General features: G+C 41.1%; 1 protein-coding gene and 1 long non-coding RNA gene across 8 annotated transcripts in view; one reads left to right on the top strand and one right to left on the bottom strand.

Annotated features, from left to right (window-relative positions):
- The window catches only part of Abhd5 (abhydrolase domain containing 5, lysophosphatidic acid acyltransferase), a 33,323-nt gene extending 11,121 nt beyond the window's left edge, over positions 1–22,202 (bottom strand). Inside the window, exons 1-3 of one of the 2 annotated variants that reach the window (XM_036192912.1) lie at positions 21,991–22,202; positions 9,398–9,483; positions 6,186–6,558 (exon numbers count right to left, since the gene is read on the bottom strand). In XM_036192912.1, the coding sequence (XP_036048805.1) occupies positions 6,186–6,558; positions 9,398–9,483; positions 21,991–22,037 (506 nt within the window). In that variant the 5' untranslated portion in view covers positions 22,038–22,202. The other variant, XM_036192913.1, reaches the window with a different exon arrangement.
- Positions 22,087–23,340, top strand: part of LOC118587171 — a 39,512-nt gene continuing 38,258 nt past the window's right edge. For 2 of the 6 annotated variants that reach the window (XR_004945436.1, XR_004945438.1), the window contains exon 1: positions 22,092–22,459. This is a non-coding gene — a long non-coding RNA (uncharacterized LOC118587171). Of the gene's footprint in view, positions 22,460–23,340 lie in introns of all 6 variants that reach the window. The other 4 variants (XR_004945434.1, XR_004945435.1, XR_004945433.1 and 1 more) reach the window with 4 other exon arrangements.

Raw genomic sequence — 23,340 nt, 5'->3', positions numbered from 1 at the left:
CCATCTTACTGAAAACACCACACATTCATGGGAGGAATCAGCTAGCAATATTCACTACCAACAAATCTCCTAAACAAGAAATGAGCTCTTCATTTAAACACCCCACTGTGCTTGAGGAGGAAAGTCTTACCTTGCTTTAGGTAAGTGACTATTGTTTTGCTTGCCTTCTTAATATAATTTTCAAAATATCATCCCCTGGAAGATGTCAGCTTAATACATTGTGCAAAGTAAACAAACCAGGGTGAAGAACCTTATTTGTTTGTTTGTTTTTGAAAGGTAGTAAATTGACAAAGGACTGTTCAGGCTTATCTTTAGGACCCAGCGTGGCAAAGGTGGCAGATGCTCAGTAAGCATTTGTAGTTTTGTTTTGGTCCTTAGTAACAATATCCAAATGTTCTATGGTACCATCCTAGTGTAGTATGTAACATTGTGGTCCCCAGATGGCACTGGATCATACTGCTGTTTGTTATGATATTATAGAGGGCCAAAAGCCAGTGTTGTTTATTTTCAATAAAATGTATTATTTGGAATTGAAAAACACAACAAACATGAGCATTACCCCCCACCACACACACACACACACACACACACACACACACACACACATAAATTCTTAACAACACTATAGCAAAAAAAGTTTGAAAATAAATTTTTAAAGCCTCCTACATCAGAAATGTAGTTAGATTGCATCCATTTTAGCTATATCTAAAAGACCTCACAAAACAATTCCCTTGTTTTCCATTATGAGCCTTTTGAATACAAAAGACAGCACACACTTGGTGGCTACCATGATAAGTATTCAGTAAGGGAAGCTATCATAGCAAAATCTATTCCACAGAGGATACACTGGAGGATTTTTGTTTTGTTTTGTTTTCTGAGACAGGGTTTCTCCGTGTAGCTCTGACTGTTCTGGATCTCACTCTGTAAACCAGGCTGGACTCAAACTCACAGAGATCCGCCTGCCTCTGCCTCTAAAGTGCTGGGATTAAAGGTGTGCACCACCACTGCTTGGCCTGGAGGATTCTTAAACTTTTATTTTATTTATTATCTTCTGGAGATACTATGTAGCCTGGACTAGCCTCGGATTTGTAGTGCTTCTCTTGTCTCTCTGCCTCCTGAGAGCTAAGATTACAAACATGAGCCACTGTGCTGGCCCCACCCTGACAAGACTGTCAGCTTACACAGAGGTAAGGAACGAGTCTGAGAAGACAGCATCCCTGAATCATCCTATCAGACACCTTCCTCAAGAACTGGAGAGTGGTTAAACTACAGGGAAAACGAAGAACCAGAAGAGCAGGAATAAGAGGAAAGCCCATTAGTTTGGAGACAAAAAGGCATTCTTCTACATGATAAGTACCAGAGTTCTTGAGTCTGTAGCACATAAATAGCTTATACCTTTAAGGCAAAGCAATGGGTCACATCTGCACTAACATGCTGGGATGAGATGCTGTTCTATCTAAATGAGGACATGACTACAGACACTTGGTTTTTACAGATTCAGTCAGCTTCCAGCTAGAATGATACAACCAGAACAATCACCCAGAACTAAAATGCACCAGAAAATCTACAGGGCTTCCTTGAAACAAGGAAAGGAGCAAGGAAGATGACCAGAAAGAATTCTAGTCTACACAAAGGAGCATTGTAAGACTGGAGTTAGCCCAGGGTATTTCCTGTTGGCACCACACCACTGGGGAGAAAGGGAGGACCTGAAACCACCAAAGCACTTCCAGCTCAAGTGCAAAAGCTTTTCTTCTTAAGAGGAGCCAGGAAGCTGCTCAGTCCAGGTCTGCATTGTCAGGAAGTAATCAAGCAAAGGCAATAGGAACTCAAGATAATACTGTCCAAAAATCTTTTATTAGTGGAGACAAGTTCTAACAGGCTGTATAACCTAGGATGGCTCTCTTTGCTAGTTCCTTTCTACTAGTTTCGTTTTTGAGACAAGATCTCATTGTGTGTTCCAGGTGTGTGACCCTCAGGTTTTGCACTTCTGGCCTCTGTCCCCCAGGTGCTGGGATTGCAGTTTTGTACCATGGTACACCGTACTATACAACCTTCTAAGCTTCTATCACATCCTTTTCTTAGTGTATAGACAATACCTGTAACACAGATATTTCTTTGCAAAGAAAAGAGATCTAAAAGGAAAATCTGAACAGTTGAGAGGAAGAGGCAAGTATCTTCACTCTTAAGGGAAGACAGCCCAAGACACCTCAAGCAGCAAGTAGCTCTATTTGTGACCCATCATATTAATCTACTCATGAAATTCCAGGCGGCATCACTACTCATCACACTGTAGTAAAAACAAAACAAAACAAAAACAAACAAACAAACAAACAAAAAACTGAGATGAACTGAGGTTGCTGTGTGGGAAGGAACAAGGAGGTGCTGTGATTCATTGCAGTCATCTACTAGGTAGCCCATAACTTCTCTGCCCACTGGCCTTTCCTAAACAGCCCAGGTGCCTGCCTAGCATGGGGCCTCCGTAATATATGCCTATTGCTTATAATAATCCCTTGCTGCCCAGTATTCCTCTTTTAGATCTCAGCTCAAGAAATATTTCTTTAGACCATCATTGGAGGGAGACCTGATCAGATTCTCACAACACTGTCCACCTCCCCACCATAGTACTCATTCCAGGGATGGAGCCAATATGTGGGTGTTTAAAGTGCCATTCCAATAAACCTCACACACACATGATCCTAAGCTACATTCCCTCCTGTGCACAGCACAACTAGGCATATATCTGACATACCAACAAGGTATGATGATTTTGAAGCATCTTTTTAGGTAGCATATGATTAACAGCATCTGGGGAAAATGCATCTGTGACTCAAAACCACCACCAAAGTTTAGAATGTACACAGAGCTCAGGTGCCTCTGCAGACATTTTCTTTTTAAAGATGAAGAATTAAAACAAAATGCCCTCCTCCAAACACAAAGTCACTGAATATCAGTAAACAACCAATCTCCTAGAATACACTATTGGAACAATTCATTCATCACCAATATTTCAATGGAAGACCTGGTGCTTCATCCTGAGGAGTCAAGTATATAGCACACAGCTTTTATCAGCTGGTGGAATATGGGGAACACACAGGAACACTGCCACAGTAAGGCTGTAAAACGGCTCTGATGGACAGGGGCACTTAGAAATGCACCACCTGTACTGACCTAACACACAAAATGGAACAAAAACAAACCAACTTTGTTTTCTCTAAGAATCCTTCTTAAGTAGGATTCTTAGGGATTCTCACTCTTTTCAAACTGTCACTTAGAAATATAGAAAGGAAGAATGAGATTGCCCATATAAGACATGGATAGAAACAGGTGGGACTGGGTCACTCAGAACCCCCAAATGAAATGCATGCTTTCCCCAGGATTTTAAAATATTTTAAATATTTTAAAATATTTTAAAAAATTACATTCTTTTACTTAAAATATTTTAAAAAGATTGTATTTGTCACACCTAAAAAGGCAAAGAAAAGAACAAAATACCTGAATTTCTGTGCTCTCTAGAACACATCTTCCCTCCTTTCACCCATATCCTCACCCCTCATCTTTCTGAAACTCAAGATTCATTTTATTCTCATGAGAGGAGATACAAATGCTACTCAAACCAAGAGACTAACATTTAGACTAGCTGGGTGCTGGCTGGCTGAGCTGGTGCTAACTCCCAACTGCAGCAGAGAAGCTCTCTAGGTTAGGTGGGCACTCCAGGTCATACAGCAGGCAACCTACAGCTGGAAACGCCAAACGCCACTCACCCTGAGACTTCCTCACGGTGGTTACACTAGTAGTTATCAGGACTGCGATATCTGGTAAGCCACTGTGATTCTGAAATTCACCTGCATCTAACAAATGTCATGAAGTCAAAAGTGTGAGTAAAAAAAAAAAAAAATACAATTATACCAGACATGGTAGCACACAACTTTGATCCCAGCACTCGGGAAGTGGGAGGGAGGCAGATCTCTGTGAGTGCAAGGCCAGCTTGTTTATGCAGCTAATTCCAGGATAGCCAGGGTTGTATAGAGACCCTACCTCAAAACAAAGCCAAACTCAAAGTAAAATAAATCTAGGAAGAAAGAGAGAGAGAGAGAAAGAAAAATGAACAAAAGAATATAGTCTTGGGCGACCAACTCTTTGAAGTACAATCTTCTGTTAGTAAGAAGAGGAATTTAGACACACTACACTTCAGACTCCTACTTAGTGGTTTTTGATTCCCACAGTGCTAGGCACAAACATTCATAACACAATCTCTGAAATACAGTCAGCTCTATGAGGGATCAGTTGTTGCTATTCTCTCCACATATGGTTTTTTAAGCATTCACCAAGTTCTACTTCTTCAGAGCATTTCACTACTACAAATGGAAATTTCACCAGCTCTACTAATCGGCAGTAAGCTATAAAGGGTTGAGGGTTTACAATGTAGAGCTTAATAACAGTCCAGTCCATAGCCTCATGTCATAGCTCCAGCGATGCCATAACACACACAGGGAGTCAACCCCCACAAACAGCTCTGTTGTCTTAACTATATCTTTCTTTTATTTCTCACAAATATCATTAAATTTCTGTCACCATGAGTAGGATGCAATAAAAGCTGGCCTTAAAATGTCCACTAAGGAAGAAAGTGTGATGGGTTTTATTGTTGTTTTTAATGAGCAGGTCTTCTGGTTGACAAGACTACCTCTGTCAAGCATATAAAGAACTTTGAATACACCAGAAGACTTCAGTACAAAGGCTAAAGTTGGCACACCAAATCTGTGTCAAAAAGAAACTGTGGCAGAGGCAAACCACAGTATACTGTACCACATGCCCAATACTGTACAGACCACATGTCATGTGGAACAGAGTAGCCTCGTGGATGGGTACAAACACTCTGAAAATGAACATCCCATGCCTCACTCACAATCCTCAATGTCCATGACCTCTTTAATTCTAAATTTATAACACTGATATTTATCTCTTCTATATGAAGGAGGCTCAAGATGGAGCTAACTTTTCCTTTTATTTTCTTTGGACTAAAATGTGATTTCTGCTAGAACATCAATATCACAGGAAACAGTTAAAAAAATAGTAGAAAAATTCTAAAGCAAAACACCCACTAATTCAAGAACTGAAAAATAGTTCTAGCTGAGCAGAACAGTTCTCAGGAAGAAAAAGGCTTGAGGTCAGCATGGGTTACATAGTAAGTTAGAAGTCAGCCTAGCATCCAGCAAGATCCTGTTTCAAAAATAATTATTTCTTTAAAAGCTCTGTAATGAAAAGTTGAAGTTCGGAGCTCACAGTTTGCTCTGTCACAGACATAGCCTGCTTCCCATTAGACCTTACTATAATTTAGCAAAAAGTCTGGAGAAGCCTGACAGATCCAAAGGCTTAATTGTTATAGTAAAAATAAATAATAACACCATGGTATTTTCACTGGTGGCTTAAAGTTAGTTATACATTTGGCCAATCATGTGGCACACACCTGAATTCCAGCCCTAGGGATGAAGAGACAGGTAGATCTCTGTGAACTGGAGGCCATTCTGGTCTACATAATGAGTTCCAGGCCAGTCAGAGCTACATAGTGAGACCCTGTCTCAAAAGAACTTATAGATTAGATTTTGTATAATTATGGATAACAAATATAATGTCCTTTGTCAAGCTTATCAACATATAGTACATGTAATGGGAAAATCTGATTTATTTATTTATTTATTTCGTTTTTTTAAAGACAGGGTTTCTCTGTGTAGCTTTGGCGTCTGTCTTAGAACTCACTCTGTAGACCAGGCTGCCCTCGAACTCACAGAGATTGCCTGGCTCTGCCTCCCGAGTGCTGGGATTAAAGGCGTGCACCACCACCACTGGGCTGATTTCATTCTTTTTCTTTTTTTTTTTTTTTTTGTTTTTTTCGAGATAGGGTTTCTCTGTGTAGCTTTGTGCCTTTCCTGGAACTCACTCTGTAACCCAGGCTGGCCTTGAACTCACAGAGATCCGCCTGGCTCTGCCTCCCAAGTGCTGAGATTAAAGGTGTGCACCACCACCACCCAGCTGATTTCATTCTTTTAGCTACAAAATTGGTTACCAGTTGTGGTCATCTATCTTTAGGGTCTTTTAAGAGAATGTCTATCATGCAAGGCTAACCAAGAATAAGAACCAGAGACTGATGGATGCTGGTTGTGACCCTCTCCTCTGCTGCTGACACTTACCTTGATGGGTATTTCAGTGAGTAAGCAGCAGCCAAGAACCCTCCCAGGTTGTGTCCAAGCAAGATCATTTTGTCCAACCTGAGGGCACATCTCCACTCTTCAATGGATTCCACAAACTGATTCTCCACTTCTTCCGCATCACTGTCAAACCTAGGTCTACTACTTCTTCCAAAGCCCAGCAGGTCAAAGGCATAGACAGGCCTATCGGTGCTTAGATCTTCAAAATTCAGGGCCCAAAGTCCAAGACCTCCTCCAAAACCATGAAGTAGGACAAGTGGTGTCTTACTAGAAATGTCGTGAGAGAACATTAGTGTCCATATTCTGTTTCCATTGGATATGCGAACAGGCTCTTTCTTGTAAGTGCAGGGGACACCTGGTGGGAACAGAGCACTCTGCTCAGTTTCACTGTCTCTGAGGGCTCTCAGAGCAAACACAATGAATAATGAATAGTCAGTCATATTTTTTTTTGCTTTTATTATATCAACCCTAAAAGAATATATACCTGAATAAAGCTAGCAAATCTAAATGACCATGTTTTAGAACTATGTGGGAAAACTTACCTTAGACAAGCCACAAGTATCTGTGGTTAAAGTCTTTTGCAAGTCATATGACTTCTCTCCACTCTAGCTTATGAAGGTATTACATGCCTAGAACTGGAGAAGAACTTAGTGGTCACTGATCCCATTATTTTAAGGTCTCTAATTTGCAGGCAATAACAAAAGAATACCACTTGAATTTGCAGAGCACTAGATGGATTAGCTTGAGACTGAAGTCAACCATGGAAAGTCATCAGGAACTTGGGGAAGGATTGATCATATCTACACTAAACACAAACCTGATGAGTTAGATCATTTAAAGCTTAGTAAAAAAGAGGGATCATAGGGCATGACAAGAATACCTCATCATAAGGCAACTTGAGTTCAAGCCAATTGCCCAGAAAATAAAAATGATAATTTTATAGATCAAAACCCTTGTGTTCAAAATTACATAAGACTAAATAACTTAAATTGACCAAAGGCAAAATTAAATGCCTTAAATTGACCAAAGATAAAATTAAAGTCGGCTGATATTAAATATCAACTGAATAGCTACCTTCTAGAAATATCTTTAATCATTTGTGCATATATATGTGCAACAGACAAAATATGGACAGTCACATGTTTCTTGCCTTTGTCAAAGAACTAACTTTAGGTTTTGTATTCATGGAGGCAGCATTTAGAAACTTAATAGATACCTCCCCTTAATTGGGAAGAAATTCTCTCACAGAATTCACAAGCCAAATCTCTTCAGCTTTTTGAAACAGGCCTAAGAATTCCCATAAAAATTATTTGTAACATCTAGTAGAGCGCTCATCCCAATGTTCAGTCACTTACATTCATGATTGACATCAGAACAGTCAGACATCCATACACATATTGGGAATTTAGCATTTTTAATAAATCTCCTAGCAAGAGTTTTTTATTTGCTGGGTGGAAGCAGTGTACACCTTTAATCCGAGCACTCAGGAGGCAAGTGGATCTCTTGGAATTTGAGGCCAGCCTGGTCTACAAAGTGAGTTCCATGACAGCCAGAGCTACACAGGGAAACCCTGTCTCAGAAAACAAACAACCAAACAAAAAAAGTTTATTTTGGCAAACCACAATTAAAATTTCTGCTAGCTTTGTACAGAGCAACATTATCCAGGTATATGGAATAGAAATTCATTTTTGTGTTAAAACCTACATAACAGGGCTAACTACTCATTTCTAAGAAAGTAACCAGTTATGATCACCTACTCTGCAATTGCTAAGTGTATAAACAAGAAAATTCACTGATGGTAAAGAGGGTGAAAAACAGGTATAGACAGACATCAGCAGAAACATAAGGAATAATCACAATAGGAAGCCCTTATTTTATCCACTCCTGTAGATTCTATTAGCAGAACAAAACTGTACAATAAATACCAGAAGTTTGGATCAATTCCAGTTCTAAGAAAAAACAACAGTATTCTGTGCCAATACAAATGTGGATCTAAAGAATGGTACAGTCAGAATCAATGCAAAGGAGTACCCTCTCCCCTCGTTCTATAGTTAAGGACTGGGAGGCTGAGCAAGGTGACTTACCCAAGAGCTGGCACCACTTCACAGCAGGTCTGGGCCAAGTTACTTGGTTACAGTCTAGACTATGTTCCACTAATGGGGCTCTAGAACACTAGGAATCTGTTCTCAAGTACATAGTTTGGGCATAGCAGGAGGGTCTTTGAGAGGTTTTGAGGCTATTAAAGGCTTTTAACACTGGTATTAAAGCTTTATTTGTCATGCTTTAAAAAATATTTTGTTTTTTTAATTGTGTGTGTGCATGCTGAGAACTCACACAAGAGTGTGTGCATGTGAGTGGAGTGTCCATGGAGGCCAGAGGCATTGGATCCCCTGGAGCTGGAGTTACAGGGGATTCAGAACCTGGTGTGAGTGCTGAAACTGAACTCTGGCCCTCTGCAAAAACAGTACATGCTTTTAAAGCTGACATTTCTCTAGCTCCCTGTTTGCCCTTCTACTCTCGTTCTTTTGTGTTGTGTTGTTTTGTTTTTTCAAGACAGGGTTTCTCTGTGTAGTCCTGGATGTCCTGGAACTCACTCTATAGACCAGGCTGGCCTTGAACTCAGAGATCCACCTGCCTCTGCCTCCTGAGTGCTGGGATTAAAGATGAGCATCATCACGCCCTGCCTACTCTCATTCTCGATGAGTTTCAGTCACGTAACAAGTAAGTACACAAAAACAGGTAGAGAGTCCAACTCATCAGACAGATCTGTACTCATGAAAGCGATGTTCCTCCTTTAATTACAGTTTTTGGCAAGCAGGCAATGTTTTTACAAACATTATTTTAACATGCAATGGTTTATTACTATTTTCAAAAAAATTAACATGTTAAAAAGTTCAATTAAAAAAATGTTCAATTCAAATTTAATTCTACTAATAAAATATTGATAACTATAATCCATAAACATGCTCCTTGGGATCCTTACTATTTTAAGAGTTTAACAGGGATCTAAGACCCAAAAAACTGACAATCACTGCCCCCCTGACACCGTGCCACTTGTTGACACAGAAGAGCAAGAAGGTTCTTTTGCCAGCAGCTAACACACCACAGAATCTTATCTTCAGTTTCAGGACAATGCAATATATTAGGTCTATTTTAGTAAATAGTTCAAGTAACTTACAAGAGGAAAACCTTACATTTTAACATTTTCTCTTCAGCTTCTTTAAGGTGTGATGTAGACGTAGGACACCAGGTAGGAAGCCACCCTGTTAGCCATCCTGACCTAGAATGCCAAAAACAAAATGCAGATAGGTGAGGTCACGCTCTTCTCAAGTCTCAGCTACTACATCCTGAAAAACAAAGCCTCGGAGGAACCCCACCACCTACGTGAGGGCAAGCTACAAGTGGTACAAGTCAATGGGGTAGGCCTACAGGGAAGTAACCAAGTCCACCTTCTCTTTCCGGACAGTCAAATTCCAATCATTAAAATAAGAAAGGAAGGAAGGGAGGGAAGCAGTGGGGGAAGAAGACAGGGACACCACTCCCAAAGTAAGGCAGTTTCTTAACAGGATAAATGCAAAGTTGCTAAAGACTATGTGTGAATGGGTTCATCTCACCTGAGCAGCAGGCTTAAAGTGAGAAGAAAACTATTAAAAACTCTCATAAGAAAATAGAAAAAAGGAAAGCTTCAGATATCACAAGAAAGTGCAAAGAGCTGATGGCCTGTGCTTAACCTCCTAGAGCAGCTGGTTAACTGTTGATGGGCAGAACAGCCTTGGCTCCAATAAACAGCAGATGAGAAGAATAACACAGCACCTGCCTGAACACAGTGGAACCAAGAGAACAAGGAACTGAGACAACAGGTGAGGGAAGATGTGGAGAGGTGACAACTGACACTTGCTAGGAGCCAACTATGAGGTGGGAGAACCTTCAACTTCAGGCCTGGCAGCAGACCAAAACTACTGCAGTGATATGATGAAATACAGAGTTTAGCAGCCATCTACAGCTGGCAAGGATTCTGTCATGGTAGTGAGACATTCCTAATAAAAGAAAAACAAATCTGGAAAAGGGATCAATTCTGGATGAAAGTTAAGGGCCTGAACCAAAGCACTGGTAAGAGGGACAAAGACATGAAGATTTAGCCTAAGACTATTTAAAACTGAAACAAGCTAAATTTGATCAATGGTTAGAAGGTATAATAAAAATTCTTGGGGTTTTGCCTCCGAGTACCACTAATCATGACAGACAACATACTAAATAGAAATAAAATACAAAAATGGGTACAGTTTGTGATAATCATTAGTCTAGCATACTGGAGGCCCTGGGTTTGACTCCCTGTACCTTAAACAGAATAAAACAAGCAACAAGAGAAATAAAAAAATTGTTGTGAGTAGAGAATTAGTCTAAGTTTGGGAAGGGATGATTTAGCCTCTAGCTTTTTCTAAACTTCATAGACTCTCCTTACAACATTTCCTTTTCCTATAAAATAATTTATATATAACAGGTACTCAGTAACTAATGTCTGATGAATGATTAGGTCACTTACAGTTTAGGGTAGTCTTAGTCTAGATTAGGCCCAGTTCACAGATGTGAAAGCTGATGTTAACACCAGGATAGATGATGCACTGCTAGAGCTCAATTCTGAAAGACCCCCAAATTCCTGTTGTCCACAGGAGAGTACCGCCGTCAAAATGCCTGAGAAATTAGCTATTGTCTACAGGTGGCCCAGGCTTCTTGGTCCTCTTCAGTCTGCTCCTTCCCAGCTTTTCTCTTGCTTTGCCTCATCCCTCTCAAAAGGTCACACTACTACATGTCTCTATGGTCCACCCAGCTCTTTCCTTGGTCCTAATACCTCACTTCTCCAGAAACACTATTCCTGATGCTAGGGTGTAGAAGCATGATCCTTACTACAGATACAGTTACTGTTGTTTACATGTTTATCTGCCTACCGCATGGTGAACACACCAAAAGTTAAATCTATCTCAAAGCTGACCTTAAATATCCAGTGCTAAATACACCAGCTGGTGGTCATGTGAGCCCTTGAGAACTGTGACTGGAAACTGGAGGCTGCAGTCAGCAGCCTAACAGAGTGGGATGAAGAAAGGAAGATGGGCTCTCTCCAGGCAACGAACACTTAGTGCACCTCGGGTTCTACGACAAGGTATGTGGGCAGGGCAAAGGTCTGAAACTTCAAAACAAAGCATAACTGAAAGTTGACACAAAGCAGAAATCCAGGAAAGAGCCATCAGCACGTAACACAAACGGTGACTGGAGAACAGGACAATATCCTAACAGCTTCACTCTCTAATGGATGCTGGGCCATCCTTTATAGTTACAGTTAACTTTCTTCTTATCTCAGTCTTTAGACAAAATTTTCTAGTAGGTTCATTAGGGGTGTGTGTGTGTGTGTGTGTGTGTGTGTGTGTGATGTATACACAAATAGAAAGAATCAAGACAAGAATATTAGCAGATATATCTGGTCAGCTTTTCATAGACATATAATGGCCTGCACTAAAATGTCAGTTTCAAATTTATGCATTGACAATACAAGACAGGAAGACCTCTGGCGACCCCTCACAAGTGCTACACTGATCAACTGTTGAGGTATAAACCTAAGAAGGTGTTAACACTAGTCTACTGATGAGTATGCAAATCTATCTGCAAAATGGAAAGTTGCTTCTGCTACTTGTTTTTAATTTATTAACAATTTTTTAATTTTCAAAAAGAGAGTAATGTGTTTTGCTTGTTTTTAAATTATCACTAAACTGAAGTTCTTTCATCCTCTTTTGTGCCTCTTTTGTGTGTCTCTATTTGATCATAAAATTATGAACAGGAAGTTACTTATAACTGAATCTCAGGACTTTAACAAATATCCTTCAGATCACAGCACAGTTCTTTGTCAGAGACAATCAGAAATCAATTAAAAAACAAAAACAAAAACAAAAAACAAACAAACAAAAAAACCCAAAGTGAACTATAATCTACTTGCTTCAAATGACATACACAAGTTGGGACAAAGAAAGTACAAATGCAGTATGTGCTTCAGTCATTAAAAACAAACAAAACGCCAAAAAATTCAGACTTAAACCTTCTTTGTACAGGAGATTAGAATTTTAAAAGTTATGAAACAGACTGTAGTACAGGCATAGATCTTCCTCCACTGATTCACCACTTCAAAAAGCAAACCCAAGCTTATATTGCTAAGCAGCTGAGAATGGCCTTGAATTTTTGATTCACTTGCCTCTGTCTCCCAGGTGCTGGAATTGGAGGTACAAACCACACCTGGCTCACAAAACAACCTTCGAAGGCTAGATCTATTAATTTTGACTCCTAATGACTAGTTCAGTGTCTGTAAGCCTAGTGGGTACATCAAAAATTAAGGGTAGAGATTCTCATTATATTTTCATAGCTACCTTTTCATCAACACAAGGCCAGATTTTACAGATGAGTTTTTTCTATAGCATATGTGAAGTAGAAAAAACTCACATATTTTCATTCCTAATAGAACCCTGAACCCAGCAGTTTGCTTTAATCAGATTACTGGTAAGATTTTTACAGAAGTGGACTTCTATTCTGTATGTGTAAGACCAAGTCCCACACATACAGCAGCCCCCAAGGAACACGTGTAAGGAGTGAACAGTCTGTCTACCCACCCTTCAGGCTCTTGTTCAGGAGTCCTCATGCCTTTCTTGCTACCTCTGTTATTCCCTAGCCAGCCCTCTCTTCTGTCTGCAGAGTAACTTAACTACATCTCTAAATAGACTGTGCTTTCTTTCCACCGAGTGTCTGAGGCCACTCTGTTGTCTGGCATTCCCCGGACTTAGCATGTGGACACTGAATCTAAGGCTGTCAGAGCCAGCCATTCTTCTGAGGTCACAGATTCAAGGTAAAAACCCACAAGGTCCAGCTGTAGAATAGTAAATTCTCTACACAGTTTTGTAAAACAGAAATGTATGACCTATTTGAGCAATACTCAATAAGCTTTATTATCCATAGCTAAGCCTGATTTCAGAAGAGATGGAAGAATCAAGTGCAATACAAAGAAAAGTCATTCACTGCAAAGATTGTAACTTCCCCAAAGTAAACACAACACCAGGAAGGCTCACCAGTGTGTGCCAAAACGTTTTCTATAAAGCCCTACAACCTGGGCACCTTGCTGGTAAGACAAAAAGTGCAAGTCCTGAAGCATCTAATTTAAAAAAGAAAAAAATTAAAAGATTCTTGATCTAGATCTATAACCACTGGAGTGGAAACAAAAAAATTAGTAAGGTAAGTTTTAGAAGACACACTAAAAGTGATAACTCTTAGGAAAGCCAAGTAGTGATTAATATATTAGAGTATATTTGCCAAAAAAAAAAAAAAAATCTGATTTTAAGTATCCTGAATTTTCTCCTGAATTTTCTACCTAATTTTTTATAACTATCATTAACAATGTATTTGTCCCTCATGCCATGGACACTTAAGTTCCTGGTAATTCCTGTTTTGTTCTGAGACATTTGACTATCTATAGTGTTACTAAACATGAATTGCACAATCTATAAATATTGTGAAATGGTGAAAGAGGTTTCAAAGTATCCTGAAGAAAATATACAGAAGTCTGGCTGATTTCCACACACTCTGTTGGCCACTTAATGTAACATTTCTAATTAGGTTATAAGTAAAGAGAATTTCATTATGTTACCATTTTGCTTAAAATAGGCCCCATCTCTCTACTGGTACAATTAAGAGGAGAAAGTGTGCTTACTATTGTTCCCTGTAATCTAAGCACAAAATTCTATCATAAAGAAACCATGAAGCTTTGATTTTCTTTAATAAATAAATTAGAGCTAGGCGGTGGTGGCGCACACCTGTAATCCCAGCACTCAGGAGGCAGAGGCAGGTGGATCTCTGTGAGTTCGAGGCCAGCCTGGGATACAGAATGAGTTCCAGGACAGGCTCCAAAGCTACAGAGAAACCCTGTCTCGAAAAACAAACAAACAAACAAACAAACAAAGAAGTAAATTTGAGGTAATATACAATTCCTCCGAAATAATTCCTCACTCCAAGAATTAAAATCTTCCAAACTAATTTAATTGCAACACAACTAAAGGCCTTTTTTCTTGGGAAGAGAATTTTTAAATCCCATTCTTGTGAAAGAGGGGGAAAGAGAATATGCCATATGTAAGTACAACTTAAGTGATGAACGTAACAGTTTTGGATTTATGTTACTAAAATGATTCAAGTTATCACTGCCCATTATATCCATGACAGCACATGCCCTCTAATATACTTACATATTAATTTAGAACATTTTTAAAGCTGAGTGGTATGACTCAGGCCTGCAATGCCAGCACTCAGGAGGCTGACGCAGAATGATTAAGATTTTGATACCAGTCTAGTCTATACAGAAACACCCTCTCTTATAAAACCAGGAGTTTGCATACACACATATATCCTTCCTATGGCATTTTCTACATTCCCTAACACAGTAAACAACCACTCAGGAGAAGAGTCAGATACCTCACGTCAGATACACTTGAAGCAGTTACATGTGAACACTCATACTCATTATTCAATAAGTCAGAGAAATGTTTCTTTAAGTCAGTTATAAAATAAGCTGATCCATCAGACAATAAAATTAAAAATCCTACATCTCAAACCTAATAATTATTTTTAATAAAATTATCTTTACACTTTTTTTTATAACTCACAATCAGGGGCACATAAAGTTTAACTAAAACTTTAACAATTAGGCAAGGCTTTTTTTTTAAAAAAAGAAACATAATGTTTCAGAATAGGTATTATAATAGTATGGGTTGCCAGGCGGTGGTGGTGCACACCTTTAATCCCAGCACTCGGGAGGCAGAGGCAGGTGGATCTCTGTGAGTTCAAGGCCAGCCTGGGCTACAGAATGAGTTCCAGGAAAGGCTCCAAAACTACACAGAGAAACCCTGCCATAAATAAATAAATAAATAAATAAATAAATAAATAAATAAATAAATAAATAAATAAATAAATAAATAAATAAATAAATGGTATGGGTCATATCTCTGAGTCCTGAAACATATTGCTGAGCATTGTTTTGATTATGTGGCCTACTGCTGATTTTATAATCTTTGTTTTTTTGTCACAGGGTTGACATCCGCATTTGCTGGTCTGTGACTGGCATTCTGGAGTGCAGGCGTGAGTTGGTTCATCTAAGGTCAAGAAACAGAAACCTGTTTCTAACATCCTAGGAAAACTGAAGGGAGTGATTCTAATTGCAGTCCCACTAATATACAAAAATTTCTGAATATCTTAGGAAAGCAAACAAGCCATACACCTGAAATATGAATAATTAACTAATAGGTTTGTAAGCTCAGGATTCATGTCAGCATAAATTTATAATAGTTAAAGATTTAATAAGAAATTATTGAAGATTACTACTTATACAGCCCCTTTGGACTCTGCTAAATATTTGAGTAGGACAAAAGCCTTTTTCTGATCTCACAAGATGAATACATAAATACATTATTAAACAGTATTTAAGTGAGACAAAGAAACTTTAGAGCTGAGTGTGGTGGTACATGACTGAAAACCTGGCATTTGGAAAGTAAAGGCAGAAAATTCAAAAGTTGAAGGCCATAATAGTAAAAAAAAACGTAATATTTTTTAAAGAGAAATACCATGGAGGCTGAGGAAATGGCTCAGTGGGTAAACGCACTTGCTATGCAAGCATGAGGACCTAAGTTCGGATCCTAGCACCCATGCGACGCAACATGGCCTAGCATGCCTATAACCCCAACATTGGGAGAGACCCTGTCTCTCAGGAATAAGGTAGAGAGTGACTGACAAGGCACCCAATGTCTTCATCTGGCTTCCACATGCAATGCATACACATATGTACATACACAGCATGCATCACACAAACACACAAAATACCATGACCTTAGAGAAGGAAGGTAATAATCTATTTTGGGTTACAGAAAACAAAGTAAAACAAACCATGAAGACTGACAGGGAAACAGGCGACAGGTTGAGGAAGCATGAAAAAATATGGCTTTCCAGAGTTAGAGTGCATAGAAAGGAAATAAAACTCCAAAGCTGGATGGAAGCCACACAGATTCCAAGGGCTTCACAGTCAGGCTCAGGATATACCGTAACTATAACAGAGCCACTGTGTGTGAAGAGAGTTCCTCTTGGAAGTAGAAAAGGCACTAATGAAAGGAGCTAGGTTTGATGTATGTTACCAAGCTTGCAAAAATTCAAGGAAATAACATGAAAATTTTGAACTAAGTGGCTCCCAGGTAACAGTGGGACAATAACGGGCAGGTTGTTAGACCCTGTGGGGACTTGTTATCCAAAGACAATAAAGGGAACAGATTTGATACTTAGAGGCCAGTTATAAGAGTGCAGACAACCAGAAGAACAAAACTGCCTTCAAAAAAATAGAGTAGGGGAAGAGCTGTGTACTTTACACCATTTAAAGGAAGGAGACACAAATAAGGCTATGGTCAAGACATGTTAAACTTAAAAAAATAGATACAAACAGCTGGCAAACAAAAATGGTATACTACAGTACAGAAGAGAATGCAATTTCAGTCCTTCAAACACAAGATAGCTCAAGAACTATGCATAAATAAAAAAGAAAAAGAAAATAATAAATTCTTAGGTATAGTGATATTTTATTTGTACTGAAATGTGATTTTATTTGTATATTAATAAAGTTGCCTTGGGGTCAGAGCAAGCCATAACAGAAGCTGGGCGGTGTTAATACACGCCTTTAATCCCAGCACTTGGGAGACAGAGCTAGGAGGAACTCTGTGTGTTCAAGGATACAGCCAGCATGGAGACACACACCTTTAATCTCAATACCAACCATAGAAGACCTGGACGTCTGTACATACAGGCAGTGATGAGGAGGTCATGTGGCTGGGTTTACAACCAATGAGAAGGCAGAACAGAAAGTCTATTTAAAGACAGAACACAGGAAGTAGGCCTCTTGGGGAGAGGAAAGACAGAGCAGCAGTGAAAGGTAAGGTTTTCAGCTCTCAGCTATTGCTCTGACCTCTTGGGCTTTTAACTCTGCAATTGGCTCTGTGTTTCTTATTTAACAAGACGGTTACATCTACATTTGGCGCCCAATGTTCGTGGTACAAATTCACGAAAAAGCCTCTTGCCTGTGGCCTTGCAAGCCCCAGCTCAGGCCCGAGCCACACTCGGCCCGTTGTGGTGGCACATGCCGGTAGGATTTACTGAAGGAGGGAGAGGCAGGAGGATCCTAAGTTTGAGGCCGGCCTAGGAGGCTTGCTAAGGAGAAGCTAGGGCCCGCCAGGGACAAACGGTGGCAATGGTACCATAGAGGCAGTGACTGCTGCTCCAAGTTGCAGGCTGCTTCTCATCGTGTTGGTGACTGCAATGATGCTACTACCTGGGACAAAGGGTTTACTGCTGCTTGTTCAGAGAAGAATTGCCAGGACCATCATGTTACAAGAAAGCATCAGCAAAGGTCAGTTTGGAAAAGTTTGGCATGACAAATGGTGGGGAGAAATTGCTGTGAAGATATTCTCTTCTAGGGAAGAACATTCATGGTTCCGAAAGACAGACATTTATCAGACTGTGATTGCTCCAAACCACAGAGGAGGCACAAAAACAAAACAAAACAAAAAACCAAAAACCAAAAACAACAACAACAACAAAAACTAAAGGGAACCATGACCACACCTAACGGTGACTTTAAAATCTTCAAAAGGATGATGGGACCCCGCAAAGATGATTTCACAAGGACTATGGTAAAGCCATTAAGCTGATTAACACCACAGAGAGATTGACTTTGGACTACAAACTACTCAGGACAATTTCGAGATGACTGGCTAAGATGATTCAGCCTGACGGACTACTTGAACAAGGACTTGTGACAAGCCCTGCACTTTCTCATTATGCAGTGACTGGACAAATGATACAGGATGTGACAATTTACCCAAAAATTTTCTTTTCAGGATCCCCTAAAGATGTCTTCGCCCCTAGAAAGCAGGAAGTAATTTTAGGAAAACGAGACCCACATTCCCAAGAGCTGGGATGGGAGGAGGTTTTTGGTCGTTTAATGAGTTTTGGATATTGTCATTGTTTACAATGGTTGGTTACAAGTTGTTAATTGTTAATGGTCAGGAAAAAAGCTGAACAAGGAGATTAGATTCAGAATTTTTGTTTAAAAAAAAAAAAAGAAAAAAGGAGAATATATATATGAGGTAGATCACTGAATCTACCCTGAGAAAAAAGACAAAGAAATAATAGGATAAATGGGTAGATCATTGAATCTACACTAAAAAGAAAACGGGAAAGATATAAAAATGACAAAAGGTAGACTACTTAATCAACTTTTAAAAAGGAACTACTTATTCTAAATAGGATAAGTAACGAAATTTTTTTGTCTGAGTTTATCAAATATTACTGGACTGGACATTGTTAATATATATAATGGAATTATTTTCTCTGAATTTGTCAAATACAAATGGACTAGACATTGTTTATGTATTTATTGCTTATAGTTATTGTACTTTTGTATATAGTTTTTCTTATATTAGTAATAACTTTTTTCCTTTTTTCTTTTTATTAAAATAGAAAAGGGGAAATATAGTGATATTTTATTTGTACTGAAATGTGATTTTATTTGTATATTAATAAAGTTGCTTTGGGGTCGGAGCAAGCCATAGCAGAAGCTGGGCGGTATTAATACACGCCTTTAATCCCAGCACTTGGGAGGCAGAGCTAGGCAGATCTCTGTGTGTTCAAGGATACAGCCAGTATGGAGACACACACCTTTAATCTCAATACCAACCATAGAAGACCTGGAGGTCTGTACAGATAGGCAGTGATGAGGAGGTCATGTGGCTGGGTTTACAACCAATGAGAAGGCAAAACAGAAAGTCTATTTAAAGACAGGACACAGGAAGCAGGGCTCTTGGGGAGAGGAAAGACAGAGCAGCAGTGAAAGGTAAGGTTTTCAGCTCTCAGCTATTGCTCTGACCTCTTGGGCTTTTAACTCTGCAATTGTTTCTTATTTAACAAGACGGTTACATCTACACTTAGGGAATTATTGTATTTAGAAAATAGTTAAAAGAATAGAGCCTAATAAAAGTAACTGCTGGTCTCAGTTAAGAGAATAAACAAAATGTCATAAGAGTTAGCTGTCTAATAAGAGTTTCACTATAATACTGAATACTGAAAAGGATTCAAGGTGGGGGGGAATGTAGCTCAGTGGTACAGTGCTCACATGAGGTCCTGAGGTCAGTGTGGGGTGTGTGTGTGTGTGTCTGACCCAAGTCAGATAAGTACTGACACTGCAATTTCATGATTTTAAAGAAGTCATGGGGTAAAGATTACAGAGCAATAGCAGCAGGAAGGAATGTACAGATCTTAGTAGTTCTTTAGGAAGTAAGATAAAGAAGCTCATGATTGAATCTCCAAAGCACAGGACTATCCACAGTCTTTAACATAAACTCAGCAGGATGCTGGCAAGTCAACTGAGGCAGCAAGGGAGAAATTCTGTCTCATTTAATAGCATCTGATGACTTCCATGGTGTAAATTCTCCCACAGTGGCTGTTTTCAGGATGCTGGTGCTATAAAACTCCTGAAAATTCAGCGATGGTCTGCCAGGACACACCAACTCCAGCATGCCCTGCAGGCCACCTATCTGATAGTCTATTCTGAAGTAGTGGAGTTCTGTGATAGCTTTCCCCTAACCCAGTCAGCACTTAATTCTCTGGGACGTTATGCCAGCCAGTCGCAGAAATTTGTCCTATTTTTATTATATTTGGCTTTCTCAACTGTTTTGCAACTGAAAAAGACTGGATTTTGAAAGCTTCCGGGTACACTTGTCTCCACAAGAGGAAAGACAAGACTTACATAGCTGTGAGAGGACTGCTTTATAACTGCTTACTTTATTAATGTCATCTCCCCATATGTACTAAGAAGTTACAAAGAAATGAGGTGTTTTGGTCATAGTTCTAATGTCGGACTTTTCCTGGTAAAATCCCAGGGTAGCACAAGGCAAGACACAGGGAGCTGAGAACATACGGTTGGTACATACACTGATCTGTCCTCTTCTTTCATAAAACCACAAAGATTCAATCACCAGTACTCCATTCTACTGACTATCCCATCCTATTCACTCCCCAAAGCCTTGCCTCTATGGACTATCATCAGATTAAAGTTCCACTTGCTAATTCCTCACAATGAGGATTAAATTTCAACATGTGAAGCCTCTTAGGACCTCAGATCATATGGCACTGCCTAAGCCCAAATGCCTTGAAGAACTTGACTCAGAACAGAAGGCAAATATCCCAGGGGTCCCAATCCAATCAAGAAGCAGCAGAAATATGAGGGAACTGCCTTAAAACTAAATGCGGACACCTGAAGAGGTAGGTTCCAATTAGCTTGTTACTTGTTAGAGGTAGTTCCAAATGAAAATGGGAGTAGTCAGATCTAGCACACAGGGTAGACATTAGGATTACGACCATACTGGGGGAACACCCAACAGGAACTCAGCCTTCTCTGTGCTGGCTTGGTACAGTTCAGAAGACCATCTCCAAGTAGACTGCTCAAATGTCCTGCCAAGAATATACTAGGGAGGGCTACCACTGTCTGTGGCTGGTCTTGCCCTCCGTGACCTCCAGACACCACCCAAGCCATAACTCACTCTCATTGTTGTGCTCTGGACTCTGGAGCCTCACACCATCAAGACCAAAAAGGTCCACAAATGAGTAGTCTCAGAGCCCAAAAATGTCTTGACAAATGTGATAGGAACACAAACTGCCAGTTCCTGGTTGTACCCTGCGACACTCTGCATTTCATACCAATGTAACTAGGAAGCTCGGCAACAACCCAAAAAGCAAAACCAGGAGAATGTGGTTTCAAATATTTCAAAATATTCCTTCCCTAGCATCTTTCCAAAATATTTGCTTTCGTAGTATCATAAGCTATCTTTCCTATGCAAATGTCTCCAAATATCTGAAGAGGAACTGTCAAAATATAAGGGAGAGCTGTATAGTACTTTCCATACAAAAGAGCAGCCTTCTGAGAATCAATGCAATAACTTAGTTCATGGTAATTTAATCTTTCCAACAGTTAGTATTCTACTCACAAGAGCATGTCATATGTCAAAGACAGACAAGAATAACTTCAAACGAGTCCATCAAAAAGCTGGATGTGGTGCCTCACACCTGATTCTACCCCTGAGCAGCTGAGGCAAAAGCATTGGAGCTCTGCAGATCTGAAGCTAGCCTGTTCTACATTGATTTCCAGGCCAGCCAGAGCTACACACACAGTTTCAAAAAAAACAAAACAAAAAAACTTAAGGGCTTCCTGTTAGGCATCTGCCCTTCAACTTCCACAAACTTTGCTGCCAAGAAGACTCGGGCCGACTTGTCTAGGAAAGCCAGAACGCCTGGTCACAGGAGCGCACCGGGGACCAGGGAGCTGTGACGCCAGCGCAGCCGGCCACCGAGGGACTCTCCCGCACAGCTGACTGTCAACCTCCCCAGGAGGGTCCCGGAAGTCCACATGCCCACTCCCCACCCTGGTGACGCCCCACTCCCCGCGTCCAGGCGAGGTCGCTGGGTCCCGGCGCGGAGTTCCGATCTCAGCCCCGCTCTAAGCGGGCGGTGACGCTGACGGGGTCGCCCCGCCGGGCGCCTCACCGGCCGCTCTCCCAGTGGCCCCGCGGCCTGTCCGCCCCGCGTCTTCCCTCAGCTGGCCGCCGGCATCGCCAGAGCGTCACTCCTCCTTGGGGCGCCCCCAAACACGTCGTCCCTCTTTCCGGGTGATCCTCACCCTCCACCGGTGTCCGCCGCCGAGTCCACCTCCTCCTCCGCCGCCATCGCGCTCAGCACCGCCGCCGCGCAAGCGCAGGGACACACCTCGAAGCCGGCTGACGGGCCGACTGGGCGGCCCCGGGCCGCGGCCGCCCTTAAGTCCGCGCCGCCCGCGCATGCGTCGTCCACCCACTAGGACGCTTGGAGGGCGCGGCCACGCCACCGCCCGCTTTACTTCCGCGCAGCCTGGCCTCCCAGCTACGCATGCGCCGCCTGCCTATCTCGGGGAGTCTGGGTCGCTAAGAAGGAAGGTCAGCCCGACGCTGAGGGCCTCCGCGAGTTTAGGTAGTCATTCATCTGCATAATGACCATTAAGGCGTCATTCCGCCTGGATGGACTGTCCCGGGCGCCACGAGGCAAGCAGTCCTCAGCCAAGGGCCTGCAGCGAAACTCCAGCCGGAGAGAGCCTGCGTCTGCGGCACCCAGAGGTGGGCGTGCTGTGTGGTGGCCACCGGGAGAGGGCAGCTCACTGGACCCTTCAGTCTAAGTGAGCACTGCTCCGACCCTAACCTGCACTTCACCCACCCAGACTCCAGACACATGGGAAGGCTGAGAGCCTATGTGCGGGTACTTAGAATTGGACACCCCCACCCCCACCCCCTTGGTCTCTAGAGAACTGAGAGAGGGAGGGAGGGAAACAGAAACTTCCTAGAATCCATTCTGAAATGATGAATGGCTCATGAAAATATTCCCATTAGTCAGGCATGTTGGTACATGCCCTTCATAACAGCGCTTGAGAGTCAAGCAGACCTATCTCTGGGTTGAATGTTGAGGGCTAGCCTGATCTACCTAGGGAGTTCCAGGCCAGCCAGAGCTACACAGTGAGACCCTATCTTTAAAATAAATAAATTTAAAGGGGAGGGAGGCCGGAGAGATGGTTCAGTGGTTATTGTCTTTGTAGAGGAGGGCGGGTTTGTTGTCCAGCACCCATGTAGGGCCCCACAACTGCTGTAACTCCTGTCCCGGGCACCAACACCCTCTTCTAGCCTCAGAGCACCACGATGTGTATGAGACACATATAGGCAAGTGAACACACACACACACATTTTAAAACAATCTTTTTGTAAACCTTAAAGCATTCCCTCACACACGGAATAATTTTAATGTTTTGCTTGGTTGGTTGGCTGGTTGGTTGGTTTTTGGTCAAGGGACATAAGCAAATGTATGAAACTGATAAAGACCGGTGGCAAAGCTCAGTACAGGCAACTAGAAGTCAGCAGCTAGCAAGCAAGCCCAAGGTTGTGTTTTAAAAACACAATTCAGAACCATGACACTCACTGTGTTTAAACAAATAGAGGCATCCTGGTGT

The sequence above is a fragment of the Onychomys torridus genome, chromosome 7 (genome assembly GCF_903995425.1).
Source record: "Onychomys torridus chromosome 7, mOncTor1.1, whole genome shotgun sequence".
In the NCBI taxonomy this organism is placed as follows: domain Eukaryota; kingdom Metazoa; phylum Chordata; class Mammalia; order Rodentia; family Cricetidae; genus Onychomys; species Onychomys torridus.
This window is presented reverse-complemented; position numbering and strand designations above follow the sequence as displayed.